Genomic DNA, 22,647 nt, shown 5'->3' on the forward strand with positions numbered 1-22,647 from the left:
AGCACAAAGCACCAAAAACTCAGCTGCGAGAAGTCAGGCTGTGCAATCGTGACGATCTTCGTGGCGACACAACCATGACAGATACTTAGTTACGCCCCTCCAGGCACTCTCCGGTTCATGGCACAGTGGAATCACTACATAAACACGCACACGCCAGTCAGTCCGGGCGTGTGCATAACAGCGGTACTGGTCCCTCGGTGCTGCTGAGCCTCCGGGCGTCTGATGGGGGCCAGGAGACCTGCAATCTCCTGCCCTACGGTATCTGCTGCTGGGTCTGGAATCCCCACAGCCTTGGACTCCGGTGTCCAGTTCTCTGTGTGTTCTGGCTAGGATGAGCTAGCTCCAGCTCCAGTCCCTAGCTCCTCTCTCCTTGATGTCCTAAACTCTACTCCTCACTAAGCTAAACTAACCCTGCCTCCAGATCCAGTTGCCAAGGGGAGGGTCCTCCCCTTGCTGGTCTAGAGCCAGGAAGTGTTGCATGTGTTATGTTCCTGACCAGGAAACCCCTGCTTGCTTCCATGACATGACATTACTTCTTTTTAGGGAAGCAATACCACTGTGGCAACCAGACCCTCTGGGGTGCCACACCAACATTTCAGCCGTATAGTGCCTTTATCAAGGTATCTGAATATACCTTAATAAAGGCCCTATATGACCGAAACTTTGTCAATTTCTGTTTTTTATGGGTCGGATTGCAATAAATTCTTTCATTAAGATTTACGCTCATGTGTGCTAAAGTACCTTTTAATATTTATGTTAATATAAGTTTAGAGAGTTAAAAAAGATCTGTCACTTAATCAAAAAAATGTAATAAAACAATTCCCCTGATTCTGGCGTTTTTTTTCCGTTTTGCATTGCATCACTCCATTACAGAGATATTCATATTAGTTTCTTCTGGAGCGCAGTATGTGAAATCTCTGTTTGTAGTTCAACTGAGCATTTTTTCAGTAGTCTCTGGGGGCGTGCAATTTCACCCCTTCCTTCCAGACACTGCTAATCACAGCTCAGTAGCTGATCTAGCAGTCTTGGATGCTGCTGGTACAGTTAAGTCCATATATATTTGGACAGAGACAACATTTTTCTAATTTTGGTTCTAGACATTACCATAATGAATTTTAAACAAAACAATTCAGATGCAGTTGAAGTTCAGACTTTCAGCTTTCATTTGAGGGTATCCACATTAAAATTGGATGAAGGGTTTAGGAGTTTCAGCTCCTTAACATGTGCCACCCTGTTTTTAAAGGGACCAAAAGTAATTGGTCAATTGACTCCAAGGCTATTTCATGGACAGGTGTGGGCAATCCCTTCGTTATGTCATTCTCAATTAAGCAGATAAAAGGCCTGGAGTTGATTTGAGGTGTGGTGCTTGCATTTGGAAGGTTTTGCTGTGAAGTAAACATGCGGTCAAAGGAGCTCTCCATGCAGGTGAAGCAAGCCATCCTTAAGCTGCAAAAACAGAAAAAACCCATCCAAGAAATTGCTACAATATTAGGAGTGGCAAAATCTACAGTTTGGTACATCCTGAGAAAGAAAGAAAGCACTGGTGAACTCATCAATGCAAAAAGACCTGGGCGCCCACGGAAGACAACAGTGGTGGATGATGGCAGAATAATCTCCATGGTGAAGAGAAACCCCTTCATAACAGCCAACCAAGTGAACAACACTCTCCAGGAGGTAGGCGTATCAATATCCAAATCTACCATAAAGAGAAGACTGCATGAAAATAAATACAGAGGGTTCACTGCACGGTGCAAGCCACTCATGAGCATCAAGAAGATAAAGCCTAGACTGGACTTTGCTAAAAAACATCTAAAAAAGCCAGCACAGTTCTGGCAGAACATTCTTTGGACAGATGAAACCAAGATCAACCTCTACCAGAATGATGGAAAGACAAAAGTATGGTGAAGGCGTGGTACAGCTCATGATCCATAGCATACCACATCATCTGTAAAACACGGCGGAGGCAGTGTGATGGCTTGGGCATGCATGGCTGCCTGTGGCACTGGGTCACTAGTGTTTATTGATGATGTGACACAGGACAGAAGCAGCCGAATGAATTCTGATGTATTCAGAGCCATACTGTGTGCTCAGATCCAGCCAAATGCAGCCAAACTGATTGGTCGTCGTTTCATACTACAGATGGACAATGACCCAAAACATAAAGCCAAAGCAACCCAGGAGTTTATTAAAGCAAAGAAGTGGAATATTCTTGAATGGCCAAGTCAGTCACCTGATCTCAACCCAATTGAGCATGCATTTCACTTGTTAAAGACTAAACTTCAGACAGAAAGGCCCACAAACAAACAGCAACTGAAAACCACCGCAGTGAAGGCCTGGCAGAGCATCAAAAAGGAGGAAACACAGCGTCTGGTGATGTCCATGAGTTCAAGACTTCAGGCAGTCATTGCCAAAAAAGGGTTTTCAACCAAGTACTAGAAATGAACATTTTATTTACAATTATTTAATCTGTCCAATTACTTTTGGTCCCTTTAAAAACAGGGTGGCACATGTTAAGGAGCTGAAACTCCTAAACCCTTCATCCAATTGTAATGTGGATACCCTCAAATGAAAGCTGAAAGTCTGAACTTCAACTGCATCTGAATTGTTTTGTTTAAAATTCATTGTGGTAATGTCTAGAAGCAAAATTAGAAAAATGTTGTCTCTGTCCAAATATATATGGACCTAACTGTAGATGTTTTTGGGCTGATTTATGAATCGTGACTTTTTCTAAAGTACTCCGGTCCTTCTTTCCCTTGATTTTCTGCCTGCGTGGCTGTTTTTTTTTGTTGCTCAATTTAAATTTAAATTTTAAATTTAATTTACATTAAAGCAGAATTTTTAATTTTTTTGCTCACCAATGTTGGACAACCCCCTTTAAGAGGAGGATGAACAGAGGATATTTTCCTGTATTGTCTCTTGTTTACAATGAATGGACTTGAGAAAAATCAAGAATAAGGAACCTACAGACCCAATGAACTATGACCGAGTGACCCTTATAGTCTTGTATCAGTACTGTACGCTGTGTCCTATCCACTGCAGGCAGGATAATACATTCCTACACTCTCCTTATAATAAACCATAGAAAAATATATTTAATATTTTCGTGAAGATATTTATTTAATCTCATCCGCTTTCCCCCTTTCTGAGCTAAGAAGATGTATAGCACAGATTGGGCAGAAATAGGAACCTAAATTTGCATTAAAAAAATGTTTTTAGCAGCAAAAAATTAAATTGCACAGGGGATAAACAATTCAATCAATCAATCAAAATATACCTAAATGGTGCAAAAATCCACTCATTGTACATGTAAATAGTCTCACGGAGCAGGTACATAATTGTGTTTTATTCACATAAACAAGACTGTGCTTTAAAATTATTTAAAAGTTCATAAAACAGCACTCTGAACCAGGGTTTTGCCATTTCAGCTTAGTCCAGAGCATGAGACCAGATGCCCTGGACAAAGCCAGATTGGCGAAACTCTGTGATGGGTCAGACATATGAGATGTGTTGTCCTATGGATCTTTAATTTGCAAATTGCCTCTTCAGAGAGGAAGAATTGAACATTAGCGCCACCTATTGGAAGTAGGAATCCTTTAAGTCAATATCGACCCATTAATGGACCTTGCCACATGACTTAAGATGAAGGCCAAACAAGAATCTCTATTTGTAGACATGTGTTTCGGGGTGTTGCCTCTCCTCAGTGCAAAAGCAAGAGATCTCATTTGGCTGTAATAAAGCCCTGTAAATGGTGTCTAAGGGGTAACATCTCTCCTTGTGGTGAGTGACTTGCCTGACATGGCTGTGTAAGGAGACTTAAAGGCCATGCGATGCTACTTTGGGGAATTATGTTACGGGTCCGGGTGGTGGAACCTCTGTGCTTCGGTGCAAGGAGGGACCAGAGGGGGGTGACTAAGTGCCTACTCAGCCTGACCAAGGTCGCACGGCGGCTCAATCGACTCCATGAACCAGGGAGGGACCGGGCAGGTGGACCAGGTGCCACTCTGGGACCAACCTTGTGTGAGAGCAGGTGACTCCCACGGGTCAGATGGCAGGAACTGACCGGTACAGCGGATGAGCACGGCAGGAAGGCTGACGGGTGGTCCGGGTGGATAAGCAGGCTGGTTCGGCAGATAGCCAGACGGGTGCACCGGGTAGGCAAGCAGGCGGGCACGACAGGTAACAGGCTGGTGCTCCATGTAGGCTGGCTGGCGGGCACAACAGGTAACAGATTGGTGCTTCCAGGTAAGCAGGCTGGTGGGCACGGCAGGTAACTGGCAGGTGCTTCCAGGTAAGCAGGCTGGCGGGCACGGCAGGTAACTGGCAGGTGCTTCCAGGTAAGCAAGCTGGCAGGCAGGACTGTAGACAGACTGGCGGGCAGGACTGTAGACAGCGGGACCTGAGGGCTGAAGCAAGTGTTAGCACACGGAACAACAACCTTGCACAGGCACCTCCATATTGGAGGAGGTGCCTGATATAGGGGAAGTCCTCATTGGCCGGGGACTCTATAGGATGGCGCGCGTGGCCCCTTTAAGAGGGAGGGAGCGCGTGCTCCCTAAGCACAGAGCCGGGGAAGCTGCGCACGGTGCGCACCACAGCAGCAAGAAAGCAGGAGGACACCGGACCTGTACCTCGGAGGTGAGGGAACGGCATCTCTGCGGAGCAGGAGGCAGAGACGCCGATGCTACAAATTAAATATGCAAAATGCCTCTTCAGAGAAAAATCAACGAACAGATTAACCGATCAGAACAATGAAAAATGACGAGAGGAAATGCTAGTTAACAAGAGTGTCCCTTTAAGAGCCATATGTTTGTATGTCTACCGAGCTCAATACAGTTTGGAAATAATTAGGTTATAAGGAAAGAAAAAATCTGATATGAAAATGCACCAATAAAGCTCTTCTGCATCAGTAGATATTGACTCTCGGATCTTTTCCACGTTTATGGCATCATATTTTGGGCTGTTTGGAAATCACTTGACTTTCCTTTCCAAAATAATATTGAAATTGGCAGGTGTTTACTCCAGATAAGATGGAAAAGATTGTGACCCATTGGACGTGCAGTGTGCCAAAACAAAGGCCAACCACCGTACCCAACATTTCGACAGACCCACCCTAATAGACATAACCTGAAAAGACATAGCAAACAACTAAGAATATAAAGCCACTTCCTGTAAGACTCGTCCATTCTGATCTTGACTCCAACCATCCGTGGGCAACACCAAGTGAGGAGACCAGCCATGAACTACAAGGTGTTCTGCTTATTTGCCATCGCCCTCATTGTTGGGTCCTCCAGCTCCGTACATGGGCAGGCTGCGCTAAGTAAGTGATATACATTTGTTTATTAATTTAATATATTATATATGTGTGTTCATCTCGCTATAAACTATTTGATTTGGTTTACTAGTTTATCTGTGTGAAAGTACCTTACTGGAGATATTGTGTTACTAGAGAGGTGGGGGCCCAATCTGAGCTTTTCATCTATAAGTTCTGTAAAAGGTTAAAAGAAGCTATAAAGAGTGTATCTTACTTTAGAAGACCTGGAGCATTAGATTTTCAGCCCTTTGATTTTTATAGGTAAAGTGCAATTCTCCAATTCTCCTGCGGGTGTGCTGTGGGCAAACTGAACAGTTTTCTGATAGGTTCTCTAAAAGATTGAGACTGATCGCTGATTTTTAAATTACAAAGATATGAAAAAAGGGAAAGAAAAGGGAAATATTGATAAGATGCATGAACAGGAAGGTAATATAGGTCCAGTCCAGTTCTGTTTGTCAGTAGTAGTAAAATCTCCTTTAACATGGGTAAATAGGTCTTTCCATCTTTAGGTAGATCTAGACAAGAGTCCCTTCACTAGCAAGATATATTAACTAATTAACACCATGTTATACACCTTTTTAAAGAAATGTTCTTCTTTCTCCTCCTGGGACTGATCTTTACTTCTTAAAATTCTCAATTCATGGGTAAAATGTATCTTCAAAGAAAACAAGTTTCCTATTACTGAGATAGGAGATGACAGTTGGTGCTTATAATGTTCTACGGAGAACTATAACTGTGGTTTCAGGAGAACTTGTGGCAGAATGTCTGTGTCTGCCTTTAGCTCCTCCTTTTCTTCACTCCTCCCCTCTCCATAGAATTCTAAAAGCACCAACTATATTCTTGTCTTCATTCAATACAAAGTTTACAGAGTGAACGATAAGGGAACTATTTTTCTGATAAGATGTATTACAAAGTAGTTTTTTTTTCATGTGTAATATTGATTTATGAAATAAAGATTAAAACAATGGTTGCCCTTTAAGTAGTAAATGAGTATATACCCACTATATGGCCTCTGAGAATCAGCTGGATTCCCAAGTAGGAAAAGCAGAGTTGGTTTATTACCATCCCTGTCTTCCATATACATAGTTACATAGTTAACCTTATTGGTAACACAATGTAAAGAATGGAAAAAAATGAGCACAAAACAAAGTAAAAAAAAAAAAGAAAACAAAGAAAACAAAAAGAATAACTAAAACAGAACTTAAAACAAACCTTCCACCAATAGCTTCTAGCCCGGCCCCTGTCAACCCCAAACTATTTGCGCCTTATATAAAAAAAAAAGCATAAAAGAAAGGAGACTCCGATTAAAAAGGTTATTTAGTGGCACATTGTGTTATTTAAAAAAAAATATATAATTTCCTTTTTGGTTACTTATTTCACTGATATAACCAAAAATAAAAAAATACTAATACAGAAAAGGACATAATAATGATAACCCACCGAAAAAAAGACAAAAATTCATTTGAATAACCGAATGAGAAAAAATTGGCTTTTAAAGCTTCTAAAAAAAAAAATATTCCTGGTTATTAAAAGATTAAAGGAAAAAATGGCCTAGTCTTTAACTGGTTAAAAAAAAGAAGTAATTCATGCTTTCGATGAAACATGGTCGCTTGCGGCTCTGATGTCGAGCGAGGAGTCTCAAGGGAGGGGAATATTAAAGAGCCAAATTCTTACGTTCATGCCGGACTCTTCAAAGGAAGGTAGTGCTTACAGTAGCGCCCTCTAGTTCCGAGTTAGAGGGGCTTCTATAAAAGACCCTTTGGGTGTTGGTGTCCTCCTCAATCCTAATACAACATGGAAATAGCCATAATTTAAAATTTCATTATTTAACCTTGATTTATTGCTGTGTCGGTGGGTGATAAGTCAGCGTCCGCATGTGCGTTCGGGAGATCCTTCTGATTCAGAATTTCAGGTTGTTTAATTTAATTTAAGATGTAAACGATTTTAAAGAAACAGAATTAATCAATGAATTTCTTACCGCGGCTTTCGCGTGATATGTATCAAGCTTTGTATATTCTCACGGCTAAACAGAAGCTGGTATGAAAGGTTACAGATGGTTTCAGGATTCTTCTTGAAGGAAAGAAACAGTCCTCAGGGGTTCGACTAAGGATCCCTCCAATTTTGGTGCATTGTTTACCCAGGAAATGATACACCGGGCGGCATGGATCATGGCTAAAGGGGGTCAGACTCGAACCCTAGTGACTGAAGAAAGACCATGGTAGGTTGCTGGTTGTGCATGAAGGCCAAAGAGCTTCAATATACACCTTTATGGTCTATGACAGTCCGGAGTCCACCCACCTTAGTGTATAGGACCAATATTGTTTAACTTAGGTGTTGTTTTAGTTGCACCAAGTTTGGAAGTCATCCCCTATCCATGAGACTTCCCGATCCCTGGGGATTCGACCACTAGAATCATCACTGATCCCAAGGATGAAGTAGTGGTCAATCATGTGGACCTGTGCTCCATTCATTCTCTATGAGAGATAGCGAGCTGGAGTTCGGCTGGTCTTCGATTAACAATAAATGGAGCGGCAGTAAGCATGATCAACCACTGATCAATTCACAATCTGAAAAGCTCTAGTTCTCGGGATCAGTGGAGGTTCCAGTTGTCGGAGCTCCCAGGAAGTGGTTCCCTAGCCTAAGAATTGGAGATAACTTCCCAACTTGGTAAAACCCCTTCAAATTGCCAACTTTCAGATATAGTCTTTGTTGGTAATTTTTTCATGAGCGCACCACCTTTTTCCCCTTCCACATCACAAGTTTCCGACCTCAGGTTAGCATCTGATCACCATGGCTCAGTCTGGTCGCTGTGCCTTAACAATAAAAAAATAGGGGGCACTGTTTTATTTTACTCACTTATAACGCCATTAATTCCACAGCGCTTTACAGACATTATTGGCACTGTCCCCATTGGGGCTCACAATCTACATTCCCTATCAGTATGTCTTTGGAATGTGGGAGGAAACTGGAGAACCCCAGAGGAAACCCACACAAAAACAGGGAGAACATACAAACTCTTTGCAGAAGCTGTCCTTGGTGGGATTTGAACCCAGGACCCCAGAGCTGCAAGGATGCACTGCTAACCACTGAGCCATCATGCTGCCCCGTTTTCTGAATTATTCCAATTCTAAGATGTCTTCTTTTTGTCTGTGAGCCTGGTGGATGTTCTGGAAGATATGGCAAGTATAGTAAAACTACTGTATATGGACTGGAGCAACAATATCCCACGATTCCCCCACAGCTCCTCGTCTGCAGAGCCTCTTCTAATTTTGCTTTTCATTTTGTATGTTCCTCTGGACCATTTCCACAGAGTCCCTGCAAACTTGTATTCCTATTGACCCAACCTCCTTCCACAGACCTTCTTCCAACTTGTGTATGATCCCTGTTCCACTGATCGCAATCAAACCTCTGTTACTCTATGACTCCTTCTGTCTGTCACCCTGCATCCTTCCCCACATACGCTTACCATAAAGACCCCTTGCCTTGGTATATCCCACTTGCCTTCTTGAATCTCCCCAAAAATACCCACTCTGTACACAAAGTCTCTGCTACCGTGTGTTTCCCCATATCGCGCCGTGGGTATGGGGCCAAGAAAGTTCAGACATATATGTTAATATGGGCTTGGGGAATAAAAGTTGTGAAACACAGAAGTTTTATGATTTTTTTTTTAGTATTATTCAGTGAAATTCGAATTCGGCAGTTCTACCAAAATTAGCCAACAAATACTCAGTAGCCATTTTGAAGATTTTGCATGAAGCAGATTATGAAACATTGGGATTCAAGATAATCCATTTTTTTTAATACTTGAGACAAATTCCTATCACCTCAAACCGATTCGCTCATCTCGATTTATAACCTTTACAGCTGCCGCCTGACTCTGAGCTCACCATACATCATTTCTTTGATCATTTTTAGATGAGTATCAATGCTCAGTTGAACCAGTTTCCAGAGTGAATTGCGGAGAACCCGGCATCACAGCAGACCAATGTATCGCAAAGAATTGCTGTTATAACAGTATGGACAAAAATGCCATCTGGTGCTTCTATCCTCGCCCAAATGATGGTAAGATTTAAAGAATTGTAAAAACTCAAAATAATGTCTCATGCTCTTATTGTACCAAGATATCATCTGTGGTCAACTTACAGCGGTTGCATAAGAATGGAAAATGGGAAAACAGCACCACCCTTGTCTCCTGGTTGTGTCTGGTACTACAGTTCAGCTCTATTTACTTCAATGCATACATACAAACAGACAAACCACTAGATAAGGATTTTTGGGGGGAAAAAAGCTGATTTTATGTATTAGTTTTGAATGATTTAATTTATCAAGATAAAACAGTTACTTTTATGTGGTAGAACTTGCAAAATTACCCACAGGGAGAGGTTTAATTTTTTGGGGATTTTTGATTTAGCTAAGATTCCAGTGTCCTCGTTTAATGTTAATTAATCATGGCTGTTTTCCTTCTACAGAATGCAACTTTTAATCAGATTCTGATGGACAACCCGGTCTCTGCCAGTGGAAGAAACGCAATAAGACACGATCGTCATCATGTTTCATATCTGCATAGAAGGAACCATCGGAGAACTATCTGTGCCTTGATCAGATTTCACATCATAAAAGACTTTCTCTCTTTCTAAATGTATTACAGCCAGGCACGTTTGTAAAGTAATAAAGACTCAATTGGAAATGTAGACGCGTTTCGCAATCTTTTCTAATATAAACTATCAGATCAGTAGTATACATAGGGGGCCTCAAAAATCAAAATGGTTCCACTTTACAGCAGCTGGTGGTTCCAATGTGTCTTCCAAAGCATGCTAGATGAACCCATACTCTAGTGTCCATGGGCCTGCAAAAATATTTTACGAGAGTCTACAAATTGAACAAGCACATGTTGGCTTCAGCCCACCATGCACCGTGCAATAGACAAGTACCTCTGGTTTACAGCTTACTGTCAGTAACTGATGAACAAGAAGTTCAGGACTCAAGCTCCCCAATACACCAACGATGGCCAAACCTGGCCATTCGCAGGTTTTGTGGCTACCACAACTGAGTTTACTACATTTCTTCCTCTTGGTGCCAAAATCGCTCTCTCAATTGCACTTCTATACGCCCATTATAACCATGCTCACCTCAGTGCCATAACATTCACCACCATTCCTCCCCTAAAGTCTGCTTTGAGGCACTGGCACTCCTTCCGGCAGTCCGCAAGTCAGGGTGATATCTCCAAGTATTTCAACACAACAGCCAAACACAGTAAAGGTCCCCATACACAATAGATAAAACAAATTTGAACCCATTGAACCCACAAATCGAATGTGTATGGAGCTTTCAGACTCTACCCCAACAGATGATATAGGGGGAGAAAGACCGGGCTGTTGGAATCTCAATGGCCAATTCTTCAGTTCAGCAGGGAGAGAGGAGTTTGGCAGCCAAGTTGAGCGTTCCGGTGATAGCTGTAATGTGGCCTTAACTAGGTAGACTAGAGTTTGGATACAGAAGGGCACAATATGTGAGAGTACAACATGATACCATCTCCCACTTCAGGGAGCTGCTCTATTCCTCTGGTGTAGTTTTCCTTTATTCTTTAGTAACCGGGGGTTTCTACCTGCCATATGGCTTCAGCCACACACTGAGCCACTACCTGGTAACTTTTATAACTTAAAATTAATCTAGACCAGTCTAAAGCCCCAAGTGATAGTTAAACTGCCCCCAAATCAGTGTAGGACGGTGTAGATATTAATGGTAAGACACACATTGGACTAACCTGGGCCAGAATTACTACAGACTACCACAGGGGTTTGCCTTTACTGCTTACCTTTACTTTTTATAACAAAAGTGCAATGGGATGTACTCTACAAACAAAACAGGCAAAATCTCAGAAGATTCCTCACACACAAATTTCAATTCACACATATTCAGATTCAGCAATCTGCTATCAACAGGTAAGTAAATAAGGCTTGTTCACACACACTCAGCGCTTTTGATATGTTTTTCCTTCCATTTGTTTTCATGCAGAAAAAAAACCTGTTTTACTGGAACAGCAGGATAAGTTAAGTTCCTAAAATTTTGTTCATATGGTTAATTTTTTTATTTTTTTTTGCCTGTGGTGCATTTTTTAAAAGCGCACCAAAACAACTTTGGCTGCAATTTTTCCCCACAAAGGTCAAAATGAATTAACACTAGTGATGAGCGAGTATGTTCGGTTAACCCTTTCGTCGAGTATACTCGGCCGAGCACCGAGTATACCTGTTTTTCCAGAATTCCTCACATGTATTAAATCTGTCAAACAGTTGCAAATCATGTTCACGGAGCGACGAAAACTTAAAGCCCGAGCACGCTATAAATACTCGGTGCTCGGCCGAGTATACTCGGCGAAAGGGTTAACCGAACATACTCGCTCATCACTACTTAACACCAAAAAAACAGTTTTCATGGCCATAGTCTGTGTTTTTCGTGTAGAAAAAAATGCTTAAGAAAAGCTACTTACAGTGAAAAATAGACAGTTTTACACCATCTTCCATGGTCAGTACAAATTTAAGAGGTTATTCTGACTCTATAACTAGGCTGCGAGTGTGGGGCTGTTGAGACACTGTTTCTGTGGATGTCTCTATGTACTGGTACTCACACACAGTGATTTAGTCAGATAGCTTCAACTCGACTGCAGGAGGCACGTATGAAGATTCCAGAAGATGTTTATTTTGAAACTGTACTCTTGTATTATGTAAATTTACAGTAGGTCAAAATGACTATTCTGGACCAGAGGAGTACAGAGATGATCCTCAGCCGATGATGGATGACACTGACTGAAGAGAAAGAAGGGAGGGGTTACTTACATCAGAGCTGGGCTACAGAGAGGGAGAAAGGACAAACTTCTAAAGGGTGCAACCTGATTGCATAGCAGAATAACAACAACAATACAATAATAATACAATATTGTAATATTCCCAAGTCGTGGGACATGACAGAGGTTGAAGGAAGTTCTGGTTAAGAATGTTCTCCTAGACGCTGATCTCTAGTCAGGACAGGGATAGTTATACTATACAGACAAAAGTAAGTGCCCCCTCCACATCACATCTCCAAGAACTTTCCTGACCCCCCCCATCCTACATCCATAGACATTAATGTGGAGTCGTCCCTCTGCAGATATAACAGCTTTCGCTCTCCTGTGAAGAATTTCTACAAGATGTTGGAGGACTCACACGTTAAAAAGTTAAGTTTTATTAAATCTAAAATAAAGAATTCAAATATGAAAAGTTATGTACAGGGGCGAAATGCAGCAAAAAATTACCAAAAAATGGCCCCAAGCTAAGATGGGTCAATGGAAGAAAATATGAAGCACACAGAGATACACGGGGGCAGACAAGATGTAATATACAGTGTTATATGTAGTAATAAGGTAAACACATAGTATCATCAGAAGTCTGACTGCAAGGTAGAGTGGTAATACAAGCATAAGTTAAGAAGAATACATGCATGATGCAATAAGTGAATGAAATAAATAGTATACTTCAGGCTAGCTGCGGTGCCACTTCCCCGACGCGCGTTTCGGCAGGCGTGCCTTCTTCTGGAGAAGTGGCATCGTGCTAAAGCTACAACCCATAAATATTTTAGATTAGCCAATCATGCAGCGTGTAGCTGTTACTCAGTTACAGACATCTACAGTGACCTCTCTAACTTATTGTAATTAATATTTGTACCTTCACGACCTTTGATGTACCTATACGCCATGGGCGGGAAGAGGTTCATAACCATCGATGTACAGTTATGTCGGGGCTATCATGCAAGGCTCAGGAGCTGAGCCTGCACAATTGCCATCGGGAGCTTGGCTTAAGTGATAGCTGTGAACACGCCCACTGCCCCTGACTGTTTAACCACTTAAATTCCGTGATCAATAACGATTGCAGCATTTAGGAGGCTGGGAGAGGGAGGGGGGCACCCTCTCCTGCATGACTTGCACCCCTGCAGTGGCACCTTCCGCACCCCCAATTCATTATAATTACATGCCGCCTCCCCCCAATTCATTACATCATGTCTTGTCTTCCACCTCTCACCCTCAACACATTATAATTTCCTCTCTTTCCAACCCCCACCCTTAAAGGAAACGTCATGTAAAATAATGCCATTAACCTGCAGATATGTGGTTAATCTGCAGATTAATAGCATTTTGAAGCCATGCGGTGCTGGCACTGAGAGCCCCGCTGCAAGGAGGAAATTAACTTTATTCCTCCCGACAGCCTTGGTCTTTCAGTCATAGGGGTGGTGCCGGCATGGCTTCAGTAACCACTCAGTACATGGAGAGAGCGGTGGCTGCAACAGCGCCCCCCCGCACTGACTGACAGCAGGATCAGCATTAGAGCCAGCTGCCAGTAAGTGCCGGGGGCCTGGTTACAGAAGGCGTTCACTCTGCACTGAGAGGTGAATAAAACTGTACTGAACCACCCAATTGACTCCTCCTGAGCCTGCTGAGAGAAATAAAGTTAATTTCTTCCAGGCAGTGGGGCTCTCAGTGCATGTGCCAGGCAACTTTCCGAAAGCTAATGACCTGCAGATTAACCTCATATCTGCAAGGTATTAGCATTTTTTAACATGGCAGGTGCCCTTTAATTCATTATACTTTTCACTGGAAAAATTATCCAGACAATAATGTTTTGTATAACTGCAGCAATAAAGAAGATGAGTGTTGTAGTCTATGAATAATACACAGATTAAATTGATAGGGGAAGAGAGAGATAGGAGAGGTTCCAGCAACAGCAATGCAATGCTCACTGTGATTGATCAGTGATATGGTGCACTTGGCATCTGTCCTGCTGCATTTGAATTCTAATTGCACATTTTTTTCTTAATTCTTTATGCACTAGAGAGCAACAGCATGCCAGCTCAATAATTTTTACAGAAATTAAAAAATCTAAAATCATTGTCAAACAGGGTGCTTACTAGTAACAAGCAACAATACTGAGTTTTTGCATTTCTCGTGCAATCATTTTTACGAATGGGGAAATAATTGTTTTTTAAAAATGCAAAAGAAAATTCCCTCAAAAAACAGACATTTGGCTGCGAATGTCTAACTCACAAAGTGTGCGTGTAACAAACAAATTTTTTTATGTATATAGATTCTGTAACTGCTGAATAGGTAATATTTCTCGAAGTATTACCAATATGACAAAACCAAAGAAGTAAAAAGAAGTAAAAATACAGGACGAATATTTATCCGAAATATACGGTAATTCCAAATTTTATGTTCATTTTTTAAGTCTGTTTCATATAAGTTTGGTTGTTTATTTTTTAGGCTTAACATTGTGGACAGATCTTGGAGTTTCCAGATGTTTTCAGATCGTAACTTTTTAAAAAGTACTCTAGTCCTTCCCTTCAGAGTGATTTTCTGAATGGATGAAATTTTTCGCTTAAATTTTTGTGACGTTTTAGCAGAATGTGTAATTTTTTGTTCTAAGAAGGTGCCAAAAGTTAAAAGACAAAAATAAAAAAAACATTTATGATTTCACTGAAATAAAAACGTGTGCAATTTTTGAAAAACATCAACAAATAATACGAGACAAAAAGAAGAAAAGAGGCTTAAAAAAATGAAAATCATGAATTGTTTCCTAAATGGTGCCACAGACTTCAGGCAGCTATATCCACGGAAATATAGCCAAAGTTATGGTTCTCATAAGGTGAGGATAAAAAAAATACCAGTAATCCCCTCATGCTGAAGGCCAATATGATGGTGGAAGAGCAGAAGGTCCAGTTGACTATATAACTGGACAATGCTTCTCCTTGGGCCTGGGTTGTTCACCTCTGGGACCATTTTTTGTTTACTTAAATGCATGTATTTTGGGCTAAAAATCATTTTTGCAATTGGGTTTGATTAAAAATTTTGTACCATTTTTCTTTTACAGACTTTTTATTCACCCGCACATTTAACTTTGATCAGAGAGAATTGGATCACACTTTGCAGACACTCATATCAAACTCTGATCAGAGTGTCATTTGCATAATCACCCTGATTCTCTTGGATGAGAGATTCGATGGCCGTGTGCACCTCCTCTTATGATAAAAGCCAAACCACAACCTCTATATGTTGACACGTGTTTCGGAATAATGTTCCTCCTCAGTGCAAAACAAGAGATCTGATTAGGCTACATGAGAGGTCTCTTAATGGGGTCCAAGGGGTAACATCTTTCCTTGTGGTAAATTACATGCTTGACATGGCTGTGTAAGGAGACTTAAAGGCCATGCAATGCTCCTCTGGGAAATTAAATATGCAAAATGCCACTTCAGAGAAAAATCAATTATAGGCAAGAGGAACAGACAAGCTGATCATAACAATCAAAAATGACGCCAACAAATGCTGTTTTACAAGAGTGTCCCATTAAGAACTTAATAGAGTTTGGAAATAATTAAAGTATAAAGAAAAAAGATCTGATATGAAAATGCACCAATGGAGACAATGAAGCTAGCTCAGTCTGCGTCAGTAGATATTGACTCTTGGATCTTTTCCACGTTTATGGCATCATATTTTGGGCTGTTTGGAAATCACATGAATTTCTTTTCCAAAATAATATTGAAATTGGCAGGTGTTTACTCCAGATAAGATGGAAAAGATTGTGACCCATTGGACGTGCAGTGTGCCAAAACAAAGGCCTACAGCGGAAGACCATTGTGTTAACCAACATTTCGACAGACCCACCCTAATTGGCATAACCTGAAAAAGACATAGCAAACAACTAAGAATATAAAGTTAATTCCAGTAAGACTTGACCACTCTATTCTCGACTCCAACCAACCACGGGCAACACCAAGTGAGGAGACCAGCCATGAATTACAAGGTCTTTTGCTTATTTACCATCGCCCTCATTGTTGGGTCCTCCAGCTCCGTACATGGGCAGGCTGCGCTAAGTAAGTGATATACATTTGTTTATTAATTTAATTTATTATATATGTGTGTTCATCTCGCTATAAACTATTTGATTTGGTTTACTAGTTTATCTGTGTGAAAGTACCTTACTGGAAATATTGTGTTACTAGAGAGGTGGGGGCCCGATCTGAGCTTTTCATCTATAAGTTCTGTAAAAGGTTAAAAGAAGCTATAAAGAGTGTATCTTACTTTAGAAGACCTGGAACATTAGATTTTCAGCCCTTTGATTTTTATAGGTAAAGTGCAATTCTCCAATTCTCCTGCGGGTGTGCTGTGGGCAAACTGAACAGTTTTCTGATAGGTTCTCTAAAAGATTGAGACTGATCGCTGATTTTTAAATTACAAAGATATGAAAAAAGGGAAAGAAAAGGGAAATATTGATAACATGTATGAACAGGAAGGTAGTATAGGTACATGGGCAGGCTGCGCCAAGTAAGTCATGTACATTTGTTTATTATATCAGTATATTATATATGTGTGTTCACCTCGCTATAAAGATAAAGCTTTGTCAAAGAGTATTTCATATGGTTTTACTAGTTTATATGTGTGAAATTACTTTATTAGGAAATATTGGTTTGCTGGAGAAGTGGAGACCCGATCTAAACCATCCATTGTAGCTCCGGCAGGTTGTTTAGGGTCGTTGTCCAGCTGGAAGGTGAATATTCTTTCATGTGCTGGCCGTTCCCCTACATGGCTTGTAGAAAAAAAGGTGCTCTGGTTAGATGAGACCTTTTTTGGGTTAAATGCAAAACGCTATGTGTTGCGGAAAACCAACACTGCACATTACCTTGAAAACACCATTCCCACAGTCACGCATGATGGTGGCAACATAGTACTGTGGGGAAGCTTTTCTTCAGTAGGGGCAGGGAAGCTGGTCAGAGGTGATGGGAAGATGAATGGAGCTAAATACAGGGCAATCCTGGAGGAAAACAGGTTAGAGGCTGCAAAAGACTCCAGAATGCGGCGTAGGTTCACCTTCCAGGAGGACAATGACCCCAAACATCCTGCCAGAGCTACAATGGAGGGCTTAGATTGGAGCATATTCATGTGTGTGAATGGTGCAGTCACAGTCCAGACTCACTGAAAATCTGTGACAAGACGTGAAAACTGCTGATAACAGACGTCTCCATCGAATCTCACTGAGCAAGAGCGAGTGTGCAAAGAAGTAGGGGCAAAAAAGTCACCTCTAGATGTGCAAAGCTGGAGAGACAGACCCCAAAAGACTACAGCAGTAATTGCAGTAAAAGGTGGTCCTACAAAGTACTGACTGGCGGGTGGTGAATACAAATGCACCTCACAATTTTCAGATTTATATTTTTAAAATAATTAGAAAACCCTTGTATCATTTCCCTTACAATTCAAAAATACTCGCTACTTTGTGTTGGTGTCACATAAAATCCCAACGAAATATATTTTAGTTTGTGGCTGTAATGTGGAAAAAATGTGGAAAAGTTCACCGGGTATGAATACTTTTTCAAGGCACTGTATAAAGCTTCGCATATTCCCACGGCTAAACAGAAGCTGGTATGAAAGGCTACAGATGGTTTCAGGATTTTGCTTGTGGGGAAGTTCAATGTAGGAAAGATCCTCAGGGGTTCAACTAAGGATTCCTTAAAGTTTGGTGCATGGTTTAAACACTAATTGAAACACAGTGTGGCCTGGGTCATGGGTATATTGGATGTCGAGGTAACAGTCACACTTGGGCCCTAATGCCTGAGGGACCCAAAAGCCTTCTTGCCATATATTAAAACACCATTACTATAAACGCCCATGGTAGGTTACTTATTTTAACAAACCAGAAAGAAACCCCACTAAAAACTTTACATCTTCATAGAATAGTATTAGAACCAACACCTGTGATTCATCCCAATGATATTAGAACACAGTAAATAGAATATCAGAATTGTAGGGTGACCAATTTTTTTAAAAAGAGGCCCTAAAATTGCCCTGATGTCTATCCCTACCTGCCCTCGGAGGTCGGCACCCTAATTGATACGACAGTGACGCCCCCGATCAACGATGGCTGTGACCTAAGTAGTACCTTGATTTATACAATTAAATACTGTTGAATATATAGTATAATGCAAAGATATCCAAAAGGGACCCATCAGTAACACCCCCAATAGAAGATAATTAACCATTAAGTGTAAAGAAAAATATTGCACAAATTATTCATCCTGAGAAAATGTAAACAATTGATGATATAGAAAAATAGCACATAATACTCATCTCCTATCAAAGTGGATCCATCCCTAGGTATTCAAACTGTCCTGACGTGTTTCACCTCCAATAACTGAGGTTCATCAGGGGAGCAAATCTGTAGACCCATTAGTAGGGCACATGTAGGTGGGAAACAATCTTTAAGTTAGTGATAAGGTAGATGTCATGATGAGATAATTGTGGACCCCTTTGGTCTCAAGTCTATTTTTTTGTTGTTAGTTTTTTGTAGGTTACTAATTTTGCATGAAGGTCCTTGAGCTTCAAGCTATACCTTTATGGTCTCTGACAGGAGCCCACCAACTTTAGTATATAAGGCCAATATTGTTTCACTTAGGTGTTATTTAAGTTGTACTAAGATGGGAAGTTATCAACTACAGATAACTTCCCGATGACTGGTTGTTCGAATGCTGGGATCTCCACTAATTCCAGGAATCGGGATTTTGAAGAGCCTTTTGATAATGCAGTGGTGTTCAAGTGTGCTTCTGCTCCATTCATTCTCTATGGGATCGCCGGAGATATCAAAGGCAGAGTAAGGCTGATCTTCTACATTCCTACAGATAGGGGATAATCTCCAAACTTGGTTTCCTCCTCTTTAAGTTGGCCAACTTTTGGAAATGGTGTTGTTGGATAATTTTTTTCATTACCCCACTAGCTTTCTAAGACCAATCCCCTTCGACGTCCCAGTTTTCTACCACTTGAAGTAGCATCTGATCATCAGGAGCTCAGTCCGGTCTCAGTACCTTATACAGTAAAGAATTAGGGGCACTGTTCACTGAAATATTCCATGTAGTTTCTGAAATGTCCAGAATTGATCACTTATGAGAGGTCTTCTTTTTTGCCTATTACTGTCCTGGATTTTCTGCCTGAGATAGCAAACATTGTAAAGCTACTGTTATTGGCTGTACTGGAGTGGAACAACAATGTCCCACTATTACCCCACAGCTCCTCCTCTGCAGAGCCTCTTCAAATTTGCATGTTCTACTGGACCTTATCTACAAAGTTCTTGCAACCTTGTGTTCCCCTTGACCCAAACTTAACTGATAGTGCTCTTTACAACTTGTGTATGATCCCTTTGCCACTTCCCCCAACCAAACCTCTGTTACTTTATCACCCTAAAAACACCATCCCCACCGTCACATATGGTGGTGGCAGCATAATGCTGTGTGGAGGTTTTTCTTCAGCGGGGGCAGGGAAGCTGGTCAGAAGTGATGGGAAGATGGATGGAGCTAAATACAGGGCAATCCTGGAGGAAACCTTCTGCCCATCACTCTGCATCGTCCCCTGCATACACCTACTACAAAGAGCCCTTGCCATGTTACGTCCCACCTGCCTTCTGGCATCTACTCAAACATACCCAATCCTTACACAAAGTCCCTTCTACTTTGAGTTTCCCCTAGATCATGCCCTGGTTATGGGGTCAAGAAAGTTTAGAGCAGGCCCTGCTGAGATACATATTTAATGTTGAAAGACATAAACTATTAGGCTCAATGGGTGAGATGGATCCTCCAAGTCTCAGGTTCTGGTGGGCACACAGACACTAGGCGTTGATGCAGCGTGCAGGAAGGCACATGGGCAGTGAGGACTAGTCATACTCAGGAACCTCCGGAGCAGCAGGCCGGATGTAGTGGAACTTAGCAGGGAAGGAAGCAGGTAAAAGCACAGTATGCACAGAAGCTGGAGCACACCAAACATAGAGGTTTAGAGTCTCAATCCCAACAGACAGATGTGTGCCTTAAATAGGTCTATGGAGATGGTGTCATTGATCCACACTGGTCAAACTGAAAAACCCGATGTGGAGCACATCAGAGGGCAGCGGACCCAGGGGAAGGAAGCAGAGCCTGTAATACCTGGGACACCTGTGTAACACAAACATTGTTTTTCGCACGTAGCAATATGTGATAAGAGCCATATAGGTTACTTCGTCGTCTGATGTCTGTATGTATTATGTTAATATAGTCTTAGGGAATTGAATTATTGAAACACAAATGTTTTAAAAAGTATCTAAGTTTTACTCAGGGGCTGTAACTTAATTTCTTATAAGTAGAGATGAGTAAAATTTGCTGAAAATTTTAATTCAGCAATATGCTTGAAATTAGCAAACAAATGTTTGAATGTTCCTCACGAATGTTCCTTATTATTCCTCAATAACTCTGCGGCCTCTCTAGAGCCTAGGGCATAACAAACAGGGTGGAAAGAAAAAATAAGGGTTACTCATCTCGCTGCTCACCTGTCGTTCCCTGCCGCAGCCCACCATCGCTCCTCCGCTCCGTCAGTCCTCATCTTTCCTCCAGTGTTCAATGTCAATGTCACGATCCGCCACCTGAGGCCTAATCAGCACCATGGGAGATGCATGTCATGACGTTACGACGTGCATGTTGATCTAAGAGGCTTTTTTGGTACAGAATGAAGATGCCCAAAGAGGATCTAGCCCGCTGAAAAAAAAAAAAAAGAGGCCAGATGGAGTGGAAGACTAGATAATGAGCTGCGGAGGTTGAAAGACAGGTGAGCGGCAAGATGAGTATCAATTTTTTTTAACACCTTTCCCAAAGTTCTGCAATTCGATGATTTTGCATGAAGCGGATCATAAAAAATTCGGATTAAGGCTAATCTGAATTTTTTATAATATTCGAGCCAAATTCAATTCGCCCTAAACTAATTCGCTCATCCCTACCTACAAGCTTTACAGCTGCCACCTGACTCTGAGCTTACTATATATGATTGTTTTGTTATCATTTTTAGATGAGTATCAATGCTCAGTTGAACCAGTTTCCAGAGTGAATTGCGGAGAACCCGGCATCACAGCAGACCAATGTATCGCGAAGAATTGCTGTTATAACAGTAAGGACTACAATGCCATCTGGTGCTTCTATCCTCGCCCAAATGATGGTAAGATTTAAAGAATTGTATAGACTCAAAACAATGTCCCATGCTCTCATTGTTCCAAGATATCATCTGTGGTCAACTTAGAGCGGTTGCATGAGAATGGAAAATGGGAAAACAGTGCCATCCTTGTCCACTGGTTGTGTCTGGTACTACAGTTCAGCTCTATTCAGTTCAATGAAACCAAAAGACAAACCAATTGACAAGGGTTCTGCTGATTTGGAGAAAAAAAATTACTTTTATGCGGTAGTACTTGCAAAATTCTCCCACACGGAGGGGTTTAATTTTGGGGGGATTTTTGCTTTAGTTAAGTTTCTAGTGCCCTCATTTAATGTTAATTATTAATAGCTGTTTTTCTTTTACAGAATGCGACTTTTAACGAGATTGTGATGAACAACCTGGTCTCTGCCTGTGGATGAAACGCAATGCCATCGAAGAACTATCTCTGCCGTGATCACAATCACATCATAAAAGACTTTCCCTTTTTCTAAATGTATTACAGCCAGGCACTCATGTAAAGTAATAAAGATTCAATTGGAAATGTAGATGCGTTTCGAAATCTTTATCTTTTCTAATATAAAGTCTCAGATCAGTGGTATACATAGAGGGCCTAAAAAATCAATTGAGTCGTTCACTTTTCCCGTCTTTTCCATCTGGCCCAGACCAACACGACAACTTCTCCAGCCAGGACTCGTCAGCAGAGATCACAACAAAGACACATTTTTCTCACATTTCCAGCCCCGTCCCCATCTATCCCCAACCTGCACAAACATCCTGCTGATACCCCAATGATGAGCCCATGCTGCCGTATGTGTCCCTATTACTACACCTGCTGTTTGACAATGGGTCTAAGTGCCCCCACATAGTAATGCCACCACTTTGTATGATGCCTCCTTTGTGCCCTCTAGATGGTAAAATCGCCCTTTTGAAAATATCAATGCCCTGTGCATGTGACCAAGAAAACAGTGCCCACATTTTGCACCCCTAGAAAGTAATAATGACCCATGTGTGTCCCTTAAATAAGTAATGCAGAGTGCAAATAACATAGCCGCTGCAGACAATCACACGACCGAGTGTTCGGGTGGTTGGTGAGCACAGTGACCAGTGGTTGGTGTCAGCGCACATCAGAGTTCCGGGTATTTTTTATTTTTTTTTAGCAAACCAAGTTTGTATTTTTTCTTTTTCATTATTTTTTTTTAACTTTTATTACATTAGGGGTTAGGAAACTTCCCAGTGTGTTGTTTTACTATGTGTGATGGGTGTTGAGGTGCAGAATAAATCTCACCAGTGACCAGTCTGATTTTCACGTGTTACATGTGTTTTT

General features: G+C 41.3%; 2 protein-coding genes across 2 annotated transcripts; both read left to right on the forward strand.

The window, feature by feature from the left end:
* The first annotated feature begins 5,148 nt into the window (after positions 1-5,148).
* LOC141239136 (putative gastrointestinal growth factor xP1) lies at positions 5,149-10,002 on the forward strand. Its single transcript, XM_073668514.1, has 3 exons — positions 5,149-5,317; positions 9,227-9,373; positions 9,781-10,002. The coding sequence occupies exons 1-3, from the start codon at positions 5,236-5,238 to the stop codon at positions 9,792-9,794; spliced, it is 243 nt and encodes an 80-aa protein (XP_073524615.1). The 5' UTR covers positions 5,149-5,235; the 3' UTR covers positions 9,795-10,002.
* Positions 10,003-16,040: 6,038 nt separating this feature from the next.
* LOC141239152 (putative gastrointestinal growth factor xP1) lies at positions 16,041-21,868 on the forward strand. The gene is made up of 3 exons (XM_073668515.1): positions 16,041-16,204; positions 21,183-21,329; positions 21,689-21,868. The coding sequence occupies exons 1-3, from the start codon at positions 16,123-16,125 to the stop codon at positions 21,700-21,702; spliced, it is 243 nt and encodes an 80-aa protein (XP_073524616.1). The 5' UTR covers positions 16,041-16,122; the 3' UTR covers positions 21,703-21,868.
* The last annotated feature ends 779 nt before the right edge of the window (positions 21,869-22,647 follow it).

The sequence above is a fragment of the Phyllobates terribilis genome, unplaced genomic scaffold (assembly GCF_046119375.1).
Source record: "Phyllobates terribilis strain yellow unplaced genomic scaffold, ASM4611937v1 Scaffold_2__4_contigs__length_985480577, whole genome shotgun sequence".
Classification (NCBI taxonomy): Eukaryota; Metazoa; Chordata; class Amphibia; order Anura; family Dendrobatidae; genus Phyllobates; species Phyllobates terribilis.

Excerpts from the sequence above, each read along its gene's own strand:
- LOC141239136 (XM_073668514.1), top strand. The coding sequence starts at position 5,236 with ATGAACTACAAGGTGTTCTGCTTATTTGCCATCGCCCTCATTGTTGGG. Across the intron at positions 5,318-9,226 it reads ACATGGGCAGGCTGCGCTAA|ATGAGTATCAATGCTCAGTT; the intron begins GTAAGTGATATA and ends GATCATTTTTAG.
- LOC141239152 (XM_073668515.1), top strand. The coding sequence starts at position 16,123 with ATGAATTACAAGGTCTTTTGCTTATTTACCATCGCCCTCATTGTTGGG. Across the intron at positions 16,205-21,182 it reads ACATGGGCAGGCTGCGCTAA|ATGAGTATCAATGCTCAGTT; the intron begins GTAAGTGATATA and ends TATCATTTTTAG.